The following is an 18,277-nucleotide window of genomic DNA, read 5'->3' on the forward strand; positions in this document are numbered from 1 at the left end:
CGAGCGCGGGTTGCAACATAAAATGCTGACCCTGTACGTAGACGTGTTTAGACGCAAACGCATTGCGATCCGGTTTGGGTTTGTGAAAATCACCAAGTTTTAAGAATCAAGATCTTCCACTAAATAATGACTTAACACAATTGTAGTCATATTTAATTACATAAGTAAAAAATAAATAAAAACTAGTTAAAAATACGAACGTGCCTTAATGTTAGAATTAACTTTTCTTCTCGTGGAATTACATGTTTCACGCTAATAGACAGTGACTTTTTTTAAGTATGTATAAATAACATTTAAAACAAAATCAACTTGTTTTGTACTTAATCTAAAGAATTGCCTATAAGTTTTTTCGTCATCCAGTTAATAATTTCTTATTAACTTTCTCGCGGGTGCCTCTTGAAATTACGTTTGGTAGGTACCTACTATACTGCATTCCACTTTAGAGTAGACTTGTTCCGCGCAGAGATATACTGTTGATTGGTAGGAAACCAGCACGGAAAGTAATACCACCAGTCGCGAAAGTGCTACGACCAACCGCGTGGGTCAAATCCGTGGGAGATGCGCAGATCGGTCGCAAATCGGCAGGGGCGCAAGTCTACTCTTACATGGAATGTAGGATATGTGGGCGCACATGACACGCAGTAGTATAAATATATCGACTTAAAAATATGTAACGCCTCCTTAAATATCTACCAGTATGAGAATTTGAGGTGAAATAAACGTAATACAATTATTTAAAAGATGTTACTGTACATGTATTGTTTTCTAAAAAAAATACTAAAATAACAAATTACAAATAATATAAATAAAACATGAAAATTTTAGAACAGTATAAAGATTATTAGGATTTGAAGAATTGAGAATCGTCGAAGGCGGCGTTCGCATAGGATTAGCGGGCTAACCTAAATCTTTAAAGACGCGCGTTTGCGGCACTTAGGCCTTGGCGTGCCGCCACCTACCTCTATGTATTTCGATTTGTGTACATGTTATTCACGTATTTTCCAAAAGTGCTGAAAGAACTTCGTCATCTTCTCGTTCTTGTAAAACCCAGTAATAATAAATTGTAGTTCATTTTGGAAAGTTCATTCTATTTTCTCGATGTACATCCTTCTCGTTCGGATAACAAAAATCTACTTACGCATAGTAACACGCATATTAGAAAAAATCGACACTATTTGGAGTGTTTGGATGCTGCGTCTTGACGAATGCGTCGACCGCACGCGTGTAACGCTGATAGAAAATCGCGCTATAGGCCCAGTGCAGACGAGCGGTTTGCGTCAGTTTGCCGCCGCGGCAACCTTCCGAGCGCGTTTTAGTAGAACATAAATTTATAGGAAGTAGTTCACACGTGACGCTAAGTTTTGCGGCTACTAGGCGGTATGTTTGCGTTCGTTTTGGCGAACGCACGTATTGCTTCACCGCGAATGAACGCAGCGGCAAACTGCCGCAAACCGCTCGTCTTCACCGGGCCTAAGGGGGAGCTTCGAGGGTGTAACTTGCTAGAAAATCGAGGCATTTTCGGGATTTTTTTTTAAAGAAAGTATTTAATAGATCTTTCTGAAACCTTCAGGATATTGTATTGTCAGATCAAGGCAAATAAACAAAAAATTATTAAAAATGGATGGCAAATAACAGAATTATAAGGTCTTACGCCCAATTCGTTGACGGTGCAATTATTCCGCGGCCGCGGCGGACAACGTAGCGTCTCATGTATTCATCAAAAACAAAAAATGTTCAATTTTTTGTTTAGTCATGAGTGCACGCACAAAAGCCACCCATTCGTAAGTTAAAAGATGCAAAACTGAAGAAATGACGGCCTCTTGAAAAAAAATACTTTTTTCGAACGAAATTTTGCTTTAAATGTGCAAAAAAAAAATTAAAGCGATACCCGTGATAAAAATATTTGATAAAAAAATGGTTCAAATAAAACGTTAATCAGTATTCAATTGATAACAAATTGCAAAACAAATATTGATAAAAAACTTTTTATGCAATACAAATATCGACATCACCTCAATTTTTCTAAATGGTATTGCATATTTTTTATACCCCAATCGATGCATCTTTACATTCTCGTTAAAAAAATATTACCATGCATAAGTTGAAAACTAGGGTACATAGGTCGGAGAACCGAGGCTCGAAGAAGCGCGATTTCGAATAAAGGCTCTCGCCGAAGGTATTTGAGCTTCAAATAATTCTCGAATAAAGATACAAATAAAGGGAAAAAATTATTTGAAGCTGAAGATGAAAGGCCTTCGAATAAAGAAAGTATCTGTGGCCGTCGGATAGGGTGTCCCTTACAATGACTATTTTTTTTAAATTTAAGAATTCGGTCCGAGGCGTCCCCTGATTTATTTCCCTTCGGTGTGGTAAGTATCTGTACAATAATTTCAGCTCGAGAAAACAGCTCTAAACCCTGCCTCAAGAGGCTCAAAGTTTCGAACGAAACTGCGCTTTTGTAAACAGCTGTTTTTTTAATATGGAACCCTGCATGTAAGCAAATGTGTGATGGAACTAGAGTTGGGACTATCTATTATCGATATGTTACTGATAACTTATTGATACTTAACAATATATCGATAACATCGTTAAGGTATCGTTAAGTAGTGGAAGAACGAAGGTGATAAAAGTTTTCCATTTCTCCAATCTTTGGACTATCGCGGTAAAATATTTATGCATTCCAAGAACGTATGTTCCAAGTGAACGATTATTTTCTAAAGGTGGACAAAAAAAAAATAAAAAAGTTTTTAGTATATCGTAACATTAAGCTTCTTCAGGCTGGGTTCAGAATAATCCGATATGTGCCGAAATTTTTCATACTTACTTAGCACACTAAAAGGAATAAAATTAGTGGACGCCCCAACATCTTATCGCACCTTCAATTTTAAGGGGACATCCTACTATCGTATGAACTGCCGTCGTATAATTTGACTCATTCGTGGTGCTTCACTTAAAAATGTTTCAGGTTATCTTTACTCGACAACGGATAAAGATAAAGTATCTTTTATTTGATACGTTATTTAAATAATTTTTTATTTAGATAATGCTCAACTCTGCTTTCGTTTGACGAATCTTACTACAAAACGGAATATCTGTGCGGTTTTTAAATGGCTAAACCAGACGAAAAATATATGTGTATTGTACCTTCCTCTGATTCTTACTTCTTTCTGATACGCAGTCCTTCTCTTCGACCGCCGATGTGGATAGAACACGAAACCGTGGCTTATATGAACGAAACAAATGGGGTAACAAAATGTAGTCCTACAGTCTACACTAAAGTCGTGTTCAGATATATTGGCCGGTGAGTTCGGTTTCGCGAGCAGCGCGCGAGGAGAAATCAGCCACCACCACCTGGCGATCGTGGATTGGCGGTTGAAGTTGCTGGGCCCCCGAAATGTATGGTGGGGTAACGGGAACGTTGTTCGGCTCCGTCTGAACGAAGCCGTGTGACTGTTTATTCTTAGCGTAGTGGTTGTGTGCGTTACGAAGCTTTGCGTAAACCAATACGAGGTGAAGCTATCGAGAAAGAATCAATGTTCTGACCAATAAAGCTCCTGAATTTTTCGGACCTAACGCACACCTATTCTGAGGTATATATTTTTACGCTAAGAACTCGGTTTGGTCTACACGTCAGGAGCTTGGCGCTATCCCCACCACTTCTGACTCGCTCTTGTTCTGCGAAGGCGAGAGCGAGATGGAACGAGAGCAAGAAAGAAACGAGAGAGTGGTGGGGATGCTTCGCTGCGTGTATACGTACCTCACGGACACCGAATCCCCACCGCGCGACGAGCAGGCCTAGCCCGAGAGAGAGTGAGAACGTTAAGAAAAGGAGCACCGAGCAGGCAGCGGTATTGTGGGAGAATACCCCTCACAAAACTCACCGGCCAATATATCTGAACACGACCTTAGTCGGTTAAGCCGAATATCCGACTACTTTTGTAATTGGCAACTAGTCGGCTTCTTGGGGGCCGATTAATTGGCTAGTCGGCTAGTCGGCCAAAATCCTAGTCGGTACATCTTTATTCTACACAACAATATAAAGGTACGTGCCCACTTGAGAGTAAAACTCGCGCGAGAAGCTCTCGAGGGTATTTATCGCTAGTGGACACTACGTCCGAGAGTGACTGTCGGAGAGCGACGTTCAACTCTCAGACAGCGGACGCGTTGCAACTTGCTCTCGAGTGGATACATAATATATTACTATCCGACAGTTGCTTCCGAAATACGAACCAGGTTCGTATTCTGCGAGTGCTGTCGCAAGAGTAGGTCTTCTGGGTTATGTAGTAGGCTCGCGTCGCGGCAGACACGGCGTTGCCAGATAGGCGTTGCGAGTAAGGAATTCAATCCCAGGATCCCGGCTGTTTTTCGGATTCTGAAACTCCTGGAATTTGATGTATCAAGTTATAACTTATCCCGAGAATTTCGAGAATTTTTAAAAACGTAAATTACTTTATGAACAACTGAAAAATATAGAAATGGAATCCAAAAAACAGCCGGGATCTCGGGATTGAATTCCCTACTTGCGAGGCACGGTGTTGCCAGAGAAGTGTTGTTAGGCGGTTAGCCGGGATGACTCCGCGGTCTAGGCAGTCTGCGTCGAGCCAAGTGGCGAGACACATTTTATGTACGCCATTTATTGAAATCAACGCAAAATATATAACTATTTCTTTTCATCCACCCAGCAATTTCTCTTTCTACGTTGCTTCTTTCTCTTAAAATATTATAAGCGATAATCAAAGCTAAGTTTTCACACATCCATAATCACGGCCTCACTTCGTTCGTAGCCTAAAAGAAACTGAGAGAAACTGCAGAGACTAGGCGCAGACCAATTTCTAGTGGACACGGTTCTGAGAGTTCTATCGGATAGTAAGCTCTCGGCGAGTTTTCTGTCGCCTACCTGAGAGTAAAAATTTTCGAAATTGCTCTCAAGTGGACACACAATTTGAGAGTAACTATCGAGTGTAACTTGCGCGAGTTCTGACACGTACCTTAAGGAACAAGCCGGTCCCGAGTTCTTTCTATCGAGAAATTATTGTACATACATAGTGGCTTTTTGAATGCTAAACAACCTCGTAACGAAGCTGTATACTGTTTTAGATCTTCTCGAAACTGGATCACTAACCAAAGTAACGTATCCTACATCTTTTATTGTAGCAATTTAAATTCTCAGGACTCTATGAACTTTTCTAAACTTTATTTCATAATTATGTCAGTTCGCTATCGCGTTCGTACAATGACTACTTATCCGTCCAGTTAGTTACACCTCTCCCTCTCCCTCCCCCTCCCTCCGCCCCTCCCTCGTTCCCTCCCTCTCTCTCTCTCTCTCTCTCTCTCTCTCTCTCTCTCTGCACACAGTGCCTGAAACTCCCCTGCTATATTGTCTGTTTTTCAACGAAGAATCATAATGTTCTTGCCTAAACAACAAATTTGCTGTTTGGGTTTAATTCTGTCTTCAATACTGTATATACCATATAAAGAAGAACCTCCTTTTCAACTCAATTGTGAACAACAATGACACTCTGGAAAATTTTTAAAATATAATTGTACGAGAAATACATTGAATCTACTCACCTCCACGGCAATAGATTTATACGGTATCATAGTGAGATTGAATGTCCATCCGTGTTGACACGATTTAACAGGCCAAGATGGATCCGCTATTCTAATACCATTCTCCAGTTTTTCCTTGTAGTTTACGTCGTACATACTACATCGCGAGAACGTTGTTGCACCTTCCATCCTTAACTCTTCCATTGTTGCTGATGGTATGGACAACGCAATCCTAAGGAGAAATAAAATTTTACTAGCTCTTCCTTGTATTTTCTTTGTATACATCATTGATATATTAAGGATGTCATCAATGATCAGAACAAAATACCTCTTTTACCCAAAAAGACGATAAAATAATAAGTACTGACAAAGGTACTAGTAAACTGACAATGAGTAGACGATACCTTGTATTGGAAGTTAAATGAATCAAGTTCTTTCTTTATCACAATTTACTATAATAACATTTTTTTAACATTGTTGCGGCGGTTAGGGATCTTCTCGTTAACCATATTTATGTATTCACGTTATAACGCAATAACACAATTTAAGTAACACAATAAAATAGTTTATTCAAATAGTTCAAAGCTGGCTTTGAAAATGCAGAGGCCCAGTGGAAATCAAGCACATGCCAGCATTTTATGATTCTAGAGGACAGCAAGTTGAAGGAAAAATTATTTTCATAGTAACTGCGGTGCGAAGCTGTAATTATTTTAGGCTGTACTTCCGAATGACCCCAGTGGCTGATGAACATGAGGTTTAGGGGGGGGGGGTGGTCCCTAACCTAAAATTGTAGCTTTGGGTATTGATTAGTTTCCGAGGTATTAATAAAAAACTTTCAGTATTTCTGTTGACTTATTCCGACACAACGCATTCCACCTTCCTACTTGTCCCGGGTATTAGTATTGGTTGGGGACAGGTTCGACGTGCCACGCGCCGCGGCGTTGGAATTCACCCTAAAGCATGGTTACGGACCGATGCGATGTGAGTTTGGAGATTTGAACGAGCAACTTGCGGATGCGATTCATACTATTATTCAGGGTGGACACCTATTACTCTGTTGATAGTCAATACTCTAGGGCAGGCCTATCCTTTAGGGTGGAAATACCTCCTCAAGTAATGGGACCCGGGCAACAGCCAACTGCAAGACTGTGCGTGCGTCCATACTGGCCAGTACCAAAGAGAAGGCATACTAAAGCCGGGTCCAGACCTGAATGAGTATACGCTGAGCAGGCTGAGCGCGCACGAATATTCTGATGTGGACGGGTGAAACGGTAGCCAGGACCGCATGCTTCTACGTCAGAAAGGGTGAGCGTGAAGGCATATCCTAGTGCGGACGTGTCATTCGTGGTGACACATGGCCTGAGCCGACCGTTGTCGGTTTTCTTCCGCACATCAAAGGGAGTTTAGAGTGCATAGCGTTCAGCGTAGAAGATAGAAGCAGATGTGATACATTTCTAAAATCCTCGATGTCTCGGATTTTCATGATATTGAAATATATGGTAGTCCATATGAAATTAGGGAGGGTTAAGTCCTCATTTTTGCAGATTCGAAATTGTTTAAAAAATACAGTTCTTCAAAGTTACATGTTTTCGGCGATTTTTACGAAACCCGCCTACAAAAATTAATCTTAATGACTTAAATTATTGAAGGTATGGACTTGCGTCTTTTTTTTTAATCATGAAGGATGGATCTATGTGAATGAATTTAATTCATTGCTAACATTGTCATAAACAGTTAATCAAAAATCTAAAAATTACATTTTCAACAACATAATGCAATTACCATATGATAGACTTTAAAGCTCTATTTTACCGAATAATTTGTCTTTCTTATCTTCACTACACCCTGCATTGTTCTTAATACATACAGCCTGACCGACAGGCTGTTGTGTTAAAAAATCACACGAGACTTTTTTTAACGAATTTAGCTTGAAATGATATAAATAATTTTTTCATGAAATTTCCTTCATTATGGTCCGAATTACGTCGTTCTTGGTGTTAGTTTCATCGGCGAGACATAAGGAATCAATTGACGTCGTTTTCGCAAAGATCTGATGAGAAATGCGGAACTCTTGGACATTTCTGACTTTTGAATGGTATTCCAACCGTTTCGAGGGTCGAAACTCATAAAATTCGGTGAAGCACTGCGGGGGGTTGTCCTCGCCACGGGGTTCCTCTTTGACAGGCGTCGCTGGAGAATCACCTTGTATTGGTAGATAGGATGACTCGGAGGGTTGAGCTGTCGTTTATTTAGCTAACCACACCATCTTTACGACTGCGGATTGGGCTAAACCCAGGGTGTCGAACTTCCCCACTCCGAGAGCCGCACGAGTCGGGCCCCGGTCAGCCGGTTCCCCCACTTATTTTTCTCCAGGCGTTGCACGAGACCCGGCAGGGAGAGACCTGACTAACCCAGACCTAACCCAGCACCCGGAGCAGAAATTCATCAGAGTGAAGTAGGTATTGAGGGGGCCGTTCTTCTATGGCTCTACGGAGCAGGCGAAGAGGAGAAGGAGCCACTGCGGCTCGTGAGCCGCTAGTTCGACACCCCTGGGCTAAACTAAGCACAGAAGTTGGCGAAGAAAGACGCAATGACACTTTCGACCCCTTCCGCATGCGTCATTCGTGCGCGTTCAGCCTGCTCAGCGTATACGCATTCAGGTCTGGACCCGGCTTAAGAGGCGACACTCCGTGCGGTATCTTTGAAGTTCTTCGTTGGCTTGTCCCTTTAAATTGGTTGTATAGGCAGCTGTATATCTTCGTCTGACTATCGCCTCTTGTTAGTCCCTCCTCTTTCGGACTACCGAATGGACATTTAAATTGGTTGTGCATTTCTTCTCTCTCTAAAACTGGTTTCTTCGTCAGAGTGTCGCCTCTTAGTGTACCTTCTCTTTCCTCGTACCACGAGTCTATATAGCTGAGCCTCACGCATATGAGGGGACATACTCTTGCAGTTCTCCCAAAACCCACGCAACGGTTAACCAGGTAACAGTTCAGCCCTCGGCTGTTGCCCGGGTCCCAGAACTTGAGGAGGTATTTGCACCCTAAAGGGCAGACCTGCTCTAGGGGGTGATTCTACTGGCCAAAATAAGACGAAAATATAGATTACAGTTTTTTACTTTCGTGCTTCGTTCTCGAGAAAATTGACTTTGAATTTCAACTAAATACGCGTGCCTTTTAGGCGCCTGAGGGACACGCCGAGATCAGGGGAACGCGTCCAGCTGTCCGTAGAATTGGGGGGGGGGGGCAGCTACGTAAACAAAATTGTACAAAAAAATTAACAATAATTTTGTATTAACATTTCGGAAACTAATAAATACCCGAAGATATAATTTTAGATTTAGGGTCCACAACCCCTCTCTACCCCTCCCCTGGAACCTCGTGTCCATCCGCCCCTAGGGCCATTCGGAAGAATATTCTTAGTTTAAACGATACTTGAATTTGGTTGCAAATGACAACTATTATCAAATTTTAGCTGAAAAGTACATTTTTTTAATTTCTTATTTATTTCGCCTTAGTCGCCACTATTTCTTAATATTTTTCTTTCGTTATCATTCAATTTACTCTCATTACGGGAACGATTTTTACAAGTTATTTTTGTGTTTGCATCGTAAAAATCAGGATTGACTAACTAGTGGCTCGCGAGCCACCGGGGGCACCTCTGCCAGCTCCGCCTTGCTGCCACGCTGAACGGCCCCCTCCATACCTCCCAGATTCTGACGATCACAGTCAAAAAGAAAAGGAAAGAAGGAAGACTCGGCTGCGATCGTCAGAGTCTGGTCGGTATGGAGGGGGGCCGTTCAGCGTACCAGCAAGGCGGAGGTGCCCCCGGTGGCTCGCGAGCTATTAATTATGTACTAACTATGCTGTAGGAAAACTAGCACATTATCCTGTTTCGCCACGAAGAATAGCACGTTTTGGATTACACCGCAGAAGTTATCACGTTTCTGCGCGTGGTTATTTTAAATTGTTGAAGTACATTTTGCATCCAAGGATTCAACTTTTGAAAATATTATTTAATAAATAATAACTCCATCTAATCTCCAAAAGGAAACTCATATGAAAATTTTAATCTCCATAATTTTTAAGTACGGTATTTTAATGTTTCAGAAATTACCGACCTAGTGTTAAATAAAAACCGCGTCGTTATTTAAGTTGACACAATTGATGTTCCGTAGCCAACCATCCAAACGTGCTGATTTTCGCAGCAAAAACCGAAACGTGATAGTTTCCGTGACAACGAAGACAAAGGTGCTGTTTTTCGTAAGAAAATTGAAAGGTGCCACTTTGCGTAACGCACGTCGATATGTACGAGGCGAATAATGATTTCATTCAATTGCGCTTGCCTCAAAACTGCCCCATCCCACCCCCTCTTATCTTAAAAAGAAATGAAAAAAGAAAGAACCAAAAATAGTAGGTAGTAGAAATAAAACTCAGAATGAAAGGCAAACGCGAAGGACGCTTCCGTGGAAGGACAGAAATTGCATTCAATCGCAATTAGACTTAATTGGCGAAGGCACAAAGTCCAGGGAGCAGTTGGATCGAAACACTCTTCAGCGTATTTATCTATTTTACATGAAATGCCAGAGGACGCGGTGCTGTAGCATACAAAAGAATTCCTCGACTTGGAAACACAGCGCAAACTGATTTATGCTCAAGCGTCGAACTGTAGGAAATCACTATTCCCGCAGTTTCTCGCGGTGATTCAGTGGAAAACACGACATAATTTTCCTGATCTGGGCCTCCCCCGGGAAGCATTTTGTACACCAGGTATTGCGTGTCACCGATGACAAGAAAAACAGATCATTTAACACGGTTCTTTTAAAATGAAATCCGACAGGTGCAGTTTCCTTCAATCTCCATCTCAAAGTACTCGATACGTAACGGTTCCACGCCACTGACGTTGGTTCCAGCGAACATTATCTATTTTTATCGTTATCTATCCTACACACTTGGCGCTGCAAGGCGCACGAGATCATTGGATTAATCCAAAAGGCTTGTTTGCAACACAGTATTTCGGTTGCAACATATGTGGATACGGATTCCTTCAGCGATACTCTATTAAAATTCAGTGAAATCAAAAGTATTCATTTTACATATTATGAAACTTGTCTTTGACTATTCTAAAAAAGAACGAGGAAACTTTTTGAGCAACCCAATAGTATAGCTCTCTCACAGGAATGAGATACACTAGCGGACAAAAAAGTTACCACCCCAAATCTATTACTTTTTAATATCAACTTAACACTGCAGTATGTGCATAATATGCATATCTTAAAAGAGAATTAAAAGCTGCATAAAACCCAGGTACAATTGAATTTATTTAACTAACAAACAAAAACCCTACATAACATTAAAGAAGACAACACATTTTTAAAGCCAACGAAAAGTTACCACTTTTGAACATTAATTTAAAAAAATCTAATATTTTGTGGGGGCACCTTTTGCTTTTAGGACAAACTAAAAAGCTACTAAACGTGATAACTTCTTTGTCGGCCCCAAAAATGTGTTACCCCGTTTAATATCATATAACACTTTTGTTTGTCAGTTACATAAATTCAACTTTAACTGGGTTTTATACTGCTTTAAATTCTCCATCAGAATTATATGCATATTAAACATACCACAGTCCGAAATGTATGCTAAAAAATAAAAAATAGAACAAATCGAAAAAGTGGTAACTTTTTGTCGGCTAGTGTATGCATTAGTAATTATGTCACCATGTAACGATACCTTATCATTCCAAACTAGAATCCCTCAACAAACGGAAAATTTCTCACACCATGCTTATCACTATTCTGTTTAAAAATATATCCTGCAAACATGACGACTGCTGGGAAATCTGTTTTAATCCGCACGTGAGCATCTTAATAGACTTAACGCATCAGCATTATAACGTTTACTGTTGCTATCCAACGATTCACTGATCATTTTGTCATCGTTATGGGTAGTTCACCAAAACTTGTGCAATACATTGCGTTCGATATTAACCTTCGATTGATAGGGTGAAACAGTAGCTGGTGGAGATAAATGTAAAATGTTACCAATAAACAATACATTCAGCTTTTTTACATTTTTATATTAGTATTGAATTGAATGTCAAACAGCAAACGAGAGCACGCGATCCGATACTCTTTCTGAGAATAAAGCTATTTCAATAATATTGGACGACATAGAACATGTTGTTAATAGCACCATGGAAGTAGAAGCTTGTACTTTGTGATAAAGATCTTGCAACTTGACAGTCATTTGTTGTAATTACGGGTTGCTGCTACTACGAATTTATAGATTGTTATATAGCCACCACGTGTTTCGAAGATGCTTGAAGGCAGGTAGCCCGACGGTACTTCATTCTCGGAGGGTTTATGGCCGAGTTACGACCAGAAAGGGGTCTTTTTTTATATATGTTTATTATAAAATTTTGTGTACATTCACTTTATATATAAAGCTCTGAACAAACATAACGAAAAACTAGCTACACAATAATACTTATTAGGACAGGCTAATTGTTCCAACTATTGGAAGTTCTTAGCACACACTAGCCGTAGAAACATCTTTGGTGATAAAAATTCAGGTACTAGTACTCCAAAAGGAATTGCATTTATGTAATCTCAAACGGATTGAGGGTACAAGTAAACTGCCTAAGGGAACCAGAAAGGGGTCTCGACATAAGGGGTTGGGCCACCCCTAAAGTTTGAAGAAATCGCTTTTTTGTTTTGCTTAAATCGTTAAATTTTAGTCATAGAATATGATACAAATGGTTTTAGAGACAATTTCAACGCGATTGGGGTGTTAGAGCTGGTTTAGTGAAGCGTATCGCCGCGCCACCGAGCGGTTCCAGTCGGTCTGAAGTAAGTAAACTGGAAAGCTAATCGACGAGTTATCAGTTTATTAAACTTGAGCAATTAGACGTAACCTTGATTCACTAGACAATATGAAAAGGGAAATCTGTACAACACTTGTTGGGGGTTGCACACGCGTCCGTGCGATCCTCTATTTAGCTAAATGGTCGCTGCATGCTACGGACAGCTTGTTTTCGCCCGTATAACGTCCCGCAGGGACTCGAACCTGGTAAAACCGATAGTCGATAAGGTAGAACCGTTCTACGTTATCGTACAGAACCATCCTGTATTACCGCGCAGACCTATTGTACACACTTTTATATATAATTTATGATTTAAGCGAATAGTAAAGAAATAAATATTATAGAGACGTTAGGAATAATTAATTATAAGTGTTAGCAAAAGCGAAAACAAAATTTAATATAATAAGCGAGGAAAATACGAAATAACAACTCGCGACTTACTGCGCATGCGCCAGCCTGCCAACCTTCCAGTATAAAAGGAGGCGCGCGCAGCACAGTGGTACATTCAATTCGAGTACGTTCTTGAGACCAAACGGATGCTAGAGCCTAGAGGTAGCTTAAGTACTAGCCAGAAGAATTGCAGCACGCTCCCGGAGACGATAGCGACTGGTTCTCAGTGTACAAAGGTACTGGTGCTCCTCTTTGAACCTAACAATTGTAAGGTTGAGAACTTTATCTTCACGGAGGTGTCAAGCGTTGCTCCTATTAGTAGGGAGCAGCTGAACCGCTTAGCGAAGGCAAGGTCTAAGGCTGCGTCCAGATCTGAACCAAACGGCGAACCGAACGCCACTTGAGACTCCCTAATGCCGCGTTCCTACGTGTGGAACGTATATTTCTAGCGATTTTCGCCAGTTTAGACAGAGTCTCGTGGCTCGCGACAACTAAAGATTGAAGGACAGAGAGTGTTTTGGGTAGTGCAGACCAAAGGTCTGTTGCTGTCTGTTTTTTTTTTATACATGTAATACATGCAGATATACACAGCGGCTGCTAGATCTGCGGACATGATGCAAGCGCGATGATGCTCGCGCGAAAGGCGAAACTATTCTGAGAGTCCTGTAGACATTTCGAACCGTAGGCGTAGGTACGCTTGGGAAGGTCTGTGGGACACTGTTTGTTTATCACCAACTTGTCTTGCTCCTTCAAACTACTTGGCACCCCCAATAGCAAGGACGACAACAAGTCATGGTGGTGTGAGGGACAGGGATGCACCACTACAGTTGTTTACCTTATGTGGCTGAGCCATTCCTTTGATGGTTCGGGACTTTACCGACATTGACTGGGAACAGCCTGACTTTCCTTTGGTCGAGGGTCCCGAGGTCCCTTCCTCGGTGTCATATGGCAGGCAAACCTTTGGTCTGCACTACACTAGACACTCTCTGTCCTTCAATCTTTATCTGTCGCGACCCACGGGACTCTGTCTAAACTGGCGAAAATCGCTAGAAATATACGTTCCACACGTAGGAACGCGGCATCAGAGAGTCTCAAGTGGCGTTCGGTTCGCCGTTCAGATCTGGACGCGGCCTAAGAGAACCGTAGAATACAAACTCTGTCAAGAGCATCGGGAACCTCTCCGGAAACGATAGCAGCGGAACTCACTGCAGAAGCGCATATACAGGGTGTACGCGGGAAGAGTGCACAGCTGGATATCTCCTAACGTATTGAAGAACAATAAAAATTATATGGAATTGCATGGTTTGTGGGGCAAATTTATTAGCCGAGACGAGTTTTTTCCATTATTATTTTAAAAGATACGATAGTCAAGTTCGGTTTGTTAAATGGAACTATTTTTTTAGAGTTCACTTGATAGTGCGTTCCAAGACAAATTCGGGATATTGCGCTTGCAAAATTTATAGTGCCTTTACGAACTATAGTGACTTAGGTGTGAGGTCACTCAGCGAGGTCTTAACCGATATCCTGATGGGTATGGGCCGCTAAACGTCGCCACCTACTACCTCTGGATTGTGTTTAGAGAGGATCAGGACAAAACCAAGGCCCTATAGATTAAATATTACAACTTCGATTTTAACAAAATAAAACAGAAATTGAAGATACTGTTTATCATTGTTAAAAGATACCAATTAAGCCTTGCGGCACGCTTCTCGATACCGCAGATGTACCTACCTAGCAGTTGTGATGGTAAAGAATTCTCCAGCCTTTGGGCCTGCCAGTCCTGACGTAAACCTTTGGCAGGTAGGTATCTGTTTTAACAGGCAATGCCCAACGCGTGTCACCCGTGGTGCCAACAAAACCACCCCCGGTGCTTGCTATTCCAACGGGTGTTCTTCCAGTGAAAGTCAGTAAATTTGCAAGCGCAATATCTCGAAAACCAGTGGAAAGAAGGTGTATACATTATAGGTTATTGAATTTGTCTTGGCAAGCACTATCAAGTGAACCCTGAAAAAATTAGTTGCATTTAACAAACCGAACTTGACCATCGTATCTTTTAAAATAATAGCCGAAAAAAAATCGTCTCGGCTAATAAATTTGCCCCCTCAAACCATGCAATTCCATATAATTTCTTTTTCTCCAATACGTTAGGAGATATCCAGCTGTTCAGTCTTCCCGCGGACACCCTGTATACAGAAAAGAATTGTCCAGCCTTTGGGCCTGCCATTTCTGGCGTAGACCTTTGGCAGGTAAGTATCCATTTCAACAGGCAGTGCCACCCGTGGCGGCAGTAAGACCGCCCCCGGTTTTTGCCATTCCAGAGGGGTTTCTTGCAGTGAAAATCAGTAAATTTGCAAGCGCAATATCTTAAAAACCAGTGGAAATAAAGTGTATACATTAAAGCTTATTGAATTTGTCTTGGAACGCACTATCAACTCAGGTCTTAAAAAAAAATAGTTCTATTTGAAAAACCGAACTTGTCCATCGTATCTTTTAAAATAATAATCGAAAACAAAATTCGTTCGCGCTATTAAATGGGCCACCTCGAACCATGCAATTCCCTATTTTTTTATATTTTTATCGACAGTACTTTAAGAGATATCGCGCTGTCCACTCCTTAGTGGGACACCCTGTATACCCACATAGCATATATATAGATATAGTCACATAGCATAGGTACAGAAAAGTATAAAAAAAAACCCAAAAGCATAAAACATATATAATCGCAGCTGTAAGAAATATTAACTTATCATTGTTATTAGGATTAAGTGTTGTTAAATAAATAGCCATTGTTAAGTTTAAAAGCGTAGATTTTAATCCTTTACTCCTTGGCAACGAACCCCCATCTATCCTACACTCGAGGGGACGCCGCTCTCCTCTCGGGAACCTGCGACGGTCAGTTGTTTTCCGACAACGGAACGTTACACCCGTCTTGTTATCTAGTCCTATTTACCTTATGTGTAACAATATACATATGAGCGCGATTGGTGTCCGAAAATTAGGGGAACTCAATATACATCAAAGAACACCAAACTGTTTCAGAAACAATTTAGACTGGAATATTATTCAAAATATCAACCGGACAGAAATCAAGCACCATGCTACTCTTTTTTATACTATCTATATAGCATTGCCTTGAAGCTCTGTGGTGCGTCTTCAAACAAATGACGCTCTACAGATGCATTGTTGCCTTCTACAGGCTCGTCTATATACCCTAAATGTGGGCTCATTTTTGCTTCTCCATAATAATAATAATCCAACATTCCGAACCTACAATTAACTATGTGATGCTACCTCTTGACATTAACTATGATTGCATTAGTCTGAACACATGTATCGCGAAAGGAACGAAAACTCGTTTTTCTAAAAAACCATATAACTTACGTAAAAGTGAAGCTATCGACCGAAAATTAAAATCGCACATTCTTGAAAGGATTTGTAATGAATAAGGGTATGGATTTTTTCATCTGAATATTTATTCCTCAATTTTTTTTTTCATAAATGGAGGACTTTTTTAAAAAAATTATTTTCGCACCATTAAATTCAGTTACAATGGTATCGGCGCACTGGATCGGTCAGATATGGATTTCTTTATCTGATTTGAATGAATATGGATTTATTTATCTGACCGATCCAGTGCGCCGATACCATTGTAGTTAAGTTTTACGGTCGAAATTTAGTTTATTTATAATTCATTAAATTCAGTGTATTAGACCCTGCAAAAGTACATATTATTCTATCTGCAAATCTACTGGTATTTAATTTGCGCGCGAATATCCTCCCTCAAGCTTACAAGGGAAGTTCGATAACTCAAAAATATAAAAAATTCTGATTTCTAGAAATATAGTTCAAGTGATGCCCATGATATACCTATTTTCTGTTCCGGCAATGGAAAGGACCTGTAAATGAAAACACCCCTAACCCAGACCCCCCTTTTTCATATTATTATCATGCTCATGTGTGAAATCGTAAAAAATATTGAAAAAGTTCCATAGAAATTTTTATTGTGCTCAATGATCTACACTTCCACCATTGTTTTACAATTTTTTTTACCGCCATATTATAAGTTGTTGAGCACAATATTTAACCTTTTTAACACAGTATTGAACTTTTTCTCAATATCTTTTACGATTTCAGGGTTAAGCACGATAATATGAAATCTTATTACCATTTCTTTCTGGGGTGTTTCCGTCTCTGGACCTCTTTCATTGTGCGTTATTAGAACCATTTCAATTAAATTTCTGCAAAGTATCGTGATTTTTTAAATTTTTGTGTCGCGGACCTTTCCTTGAAAATCAAATAAATGTTTTGCTATGCGAATTAGTAGTTTACATTCTTCTCAAGTTCATTGCAGTTTTAACCCCTTGAGAACGAAGGTTGAAACGCGTGTGCGGAAATCCTCTGGTATCATTTGTTCATAGTATTCACAGAACGCTGATCGATTGTCCGCGCAAACTCTATACTTACACTGACTGAACACACGCATATGTTCATCGTAAGTACTTAAAGGGTTAAAAGTTAAAAGAGAAGAGGAAATGAAGTTCTTTGCTTACTTCTCGTGGTCGGTGAGATTCCAGCTGTCGAGTTCTGGCACGGTGCACCAGTGCTCGGCTGGCAGTAACGTGATGAAGAATTGCGTGAAGTACAGGAACGCGTAAGCGAAAGTGAAGGGCAGGAGTACGATGAAGAGGAAACATTGGTAGCGGCTGGCCTCCCCGATGTATGGCAGAATGTCGTCGAAAGTATTGATCTTCGGACGTTCGCCTTCCTCCGCTTTCATCGACTCCACCATGACCGTCATTATTTCAATCTCTGCAATGTGACAAAAACACGTTTGCAAAACGTACGTTAATTGTGCCTAATTGTAAGTAGAAACTGGATAGGAAATGAATTCGAACCATTTTGTTAGAAGAATTGGGAATGGGATTTCAAGTTTGTACATAGTTTGGGGAAGAAAAAAAGACAAGGGTGGGGGGGAGGAGGGGTGGTTAGTACCGATTTGTAATACTTTGTAATTGTCATTTGTATATTTGAATGCTTTTTCTTTTCATTTTTGTATTTTTGCTTATTTTAAGTTTTTTTTATTATTATTATTACAATATTTGTGAGAAATGTTCATGTATAGTTTGCGAGCACCGTGTAGAACTTCATGGTCTACTACTGCTCGCATCCTTAAGGTGCGGTCGCTGCGACCGCACATTGGAGATCCTAACTTTAGACGATGGTTGGTAAAGAGTGCAAAAACCGACCGAAGTTTTTATCGATTTGCCGTATCGATCGCACGCATGAACAGCAATGTAAAACCAAGCTCTAAACTCTTTTTTGAGATTGTATCGTAAATGTTGTTAAATAACTTGTGTGTTCTCAAATATAGTATCATGGCTAACGATAAAGTGACCAGACGTACCGCATTTAAGCCACTTTTCCCGCATTGAAAAGTGTCCCGGATTGGACATGTAACCCTTTACATCTTCGC

General features: G+C 40.5%; 1 protein-coding gene and 1 long non-coding RNA gene across 6 annotated transcripts in view; one reads left to right on the forward strand and one right to left on the reverse strand.

Moving 5' to 3' along the window:
• The window catches only part of LOC143371713 (uncharacterized), a 156,760-nt gene that overhangs the window by 56,526 nt on the left and 81,957 nt on the right, over positions 1–18,277 (forward strand). The gene's annotated exons all lie outside the window — the stretch shown is intronic.
• LOC143371634 (organic cation transporter protein) overlaps positions 1–18,277 on the reverse strand; it is a 65,761-nt gene that overhangs the window by 20,180 nt on the left and 27,304 nt on the right. For all 5 annotated transcript variants that reach the window (XM_076817044.1, XM_076817043.1, XM_076817046.1 and 2 more), the window contains exons 2-3: positions 17,355–17,613; positions 5,572–5,782 (exon numbers count right to left, since the gene is read on the reverse strand). In XM_076817044.1, the coding sequence (XP_076673159.1) occupies positions 5,572–5,782; positions 17,355–17,602 (459 nt within the window). In that variant the 5' untranslated portion in view covers positions 17,603–17,613. The remainder of the gene's footprint in view (positions 1–5,571; positions 5,783–17,354; positions 17,614–18,277) is intronic.

Source organism: Andrena cerasifolii, chromosome 7 (genome assembly GCF_050908995.1).
Source record: "Andrena cerasifolii isolate SP2316 chromosome 7, iyAndCera1_principal, whole genome shotgun sequence".
Lineage (NCBI taxonomy): Eukaryota > Metazoa > Arthropoda > Insecta > Hymenoptera > Andrenidae > Andrena > Andrena cerasifolii.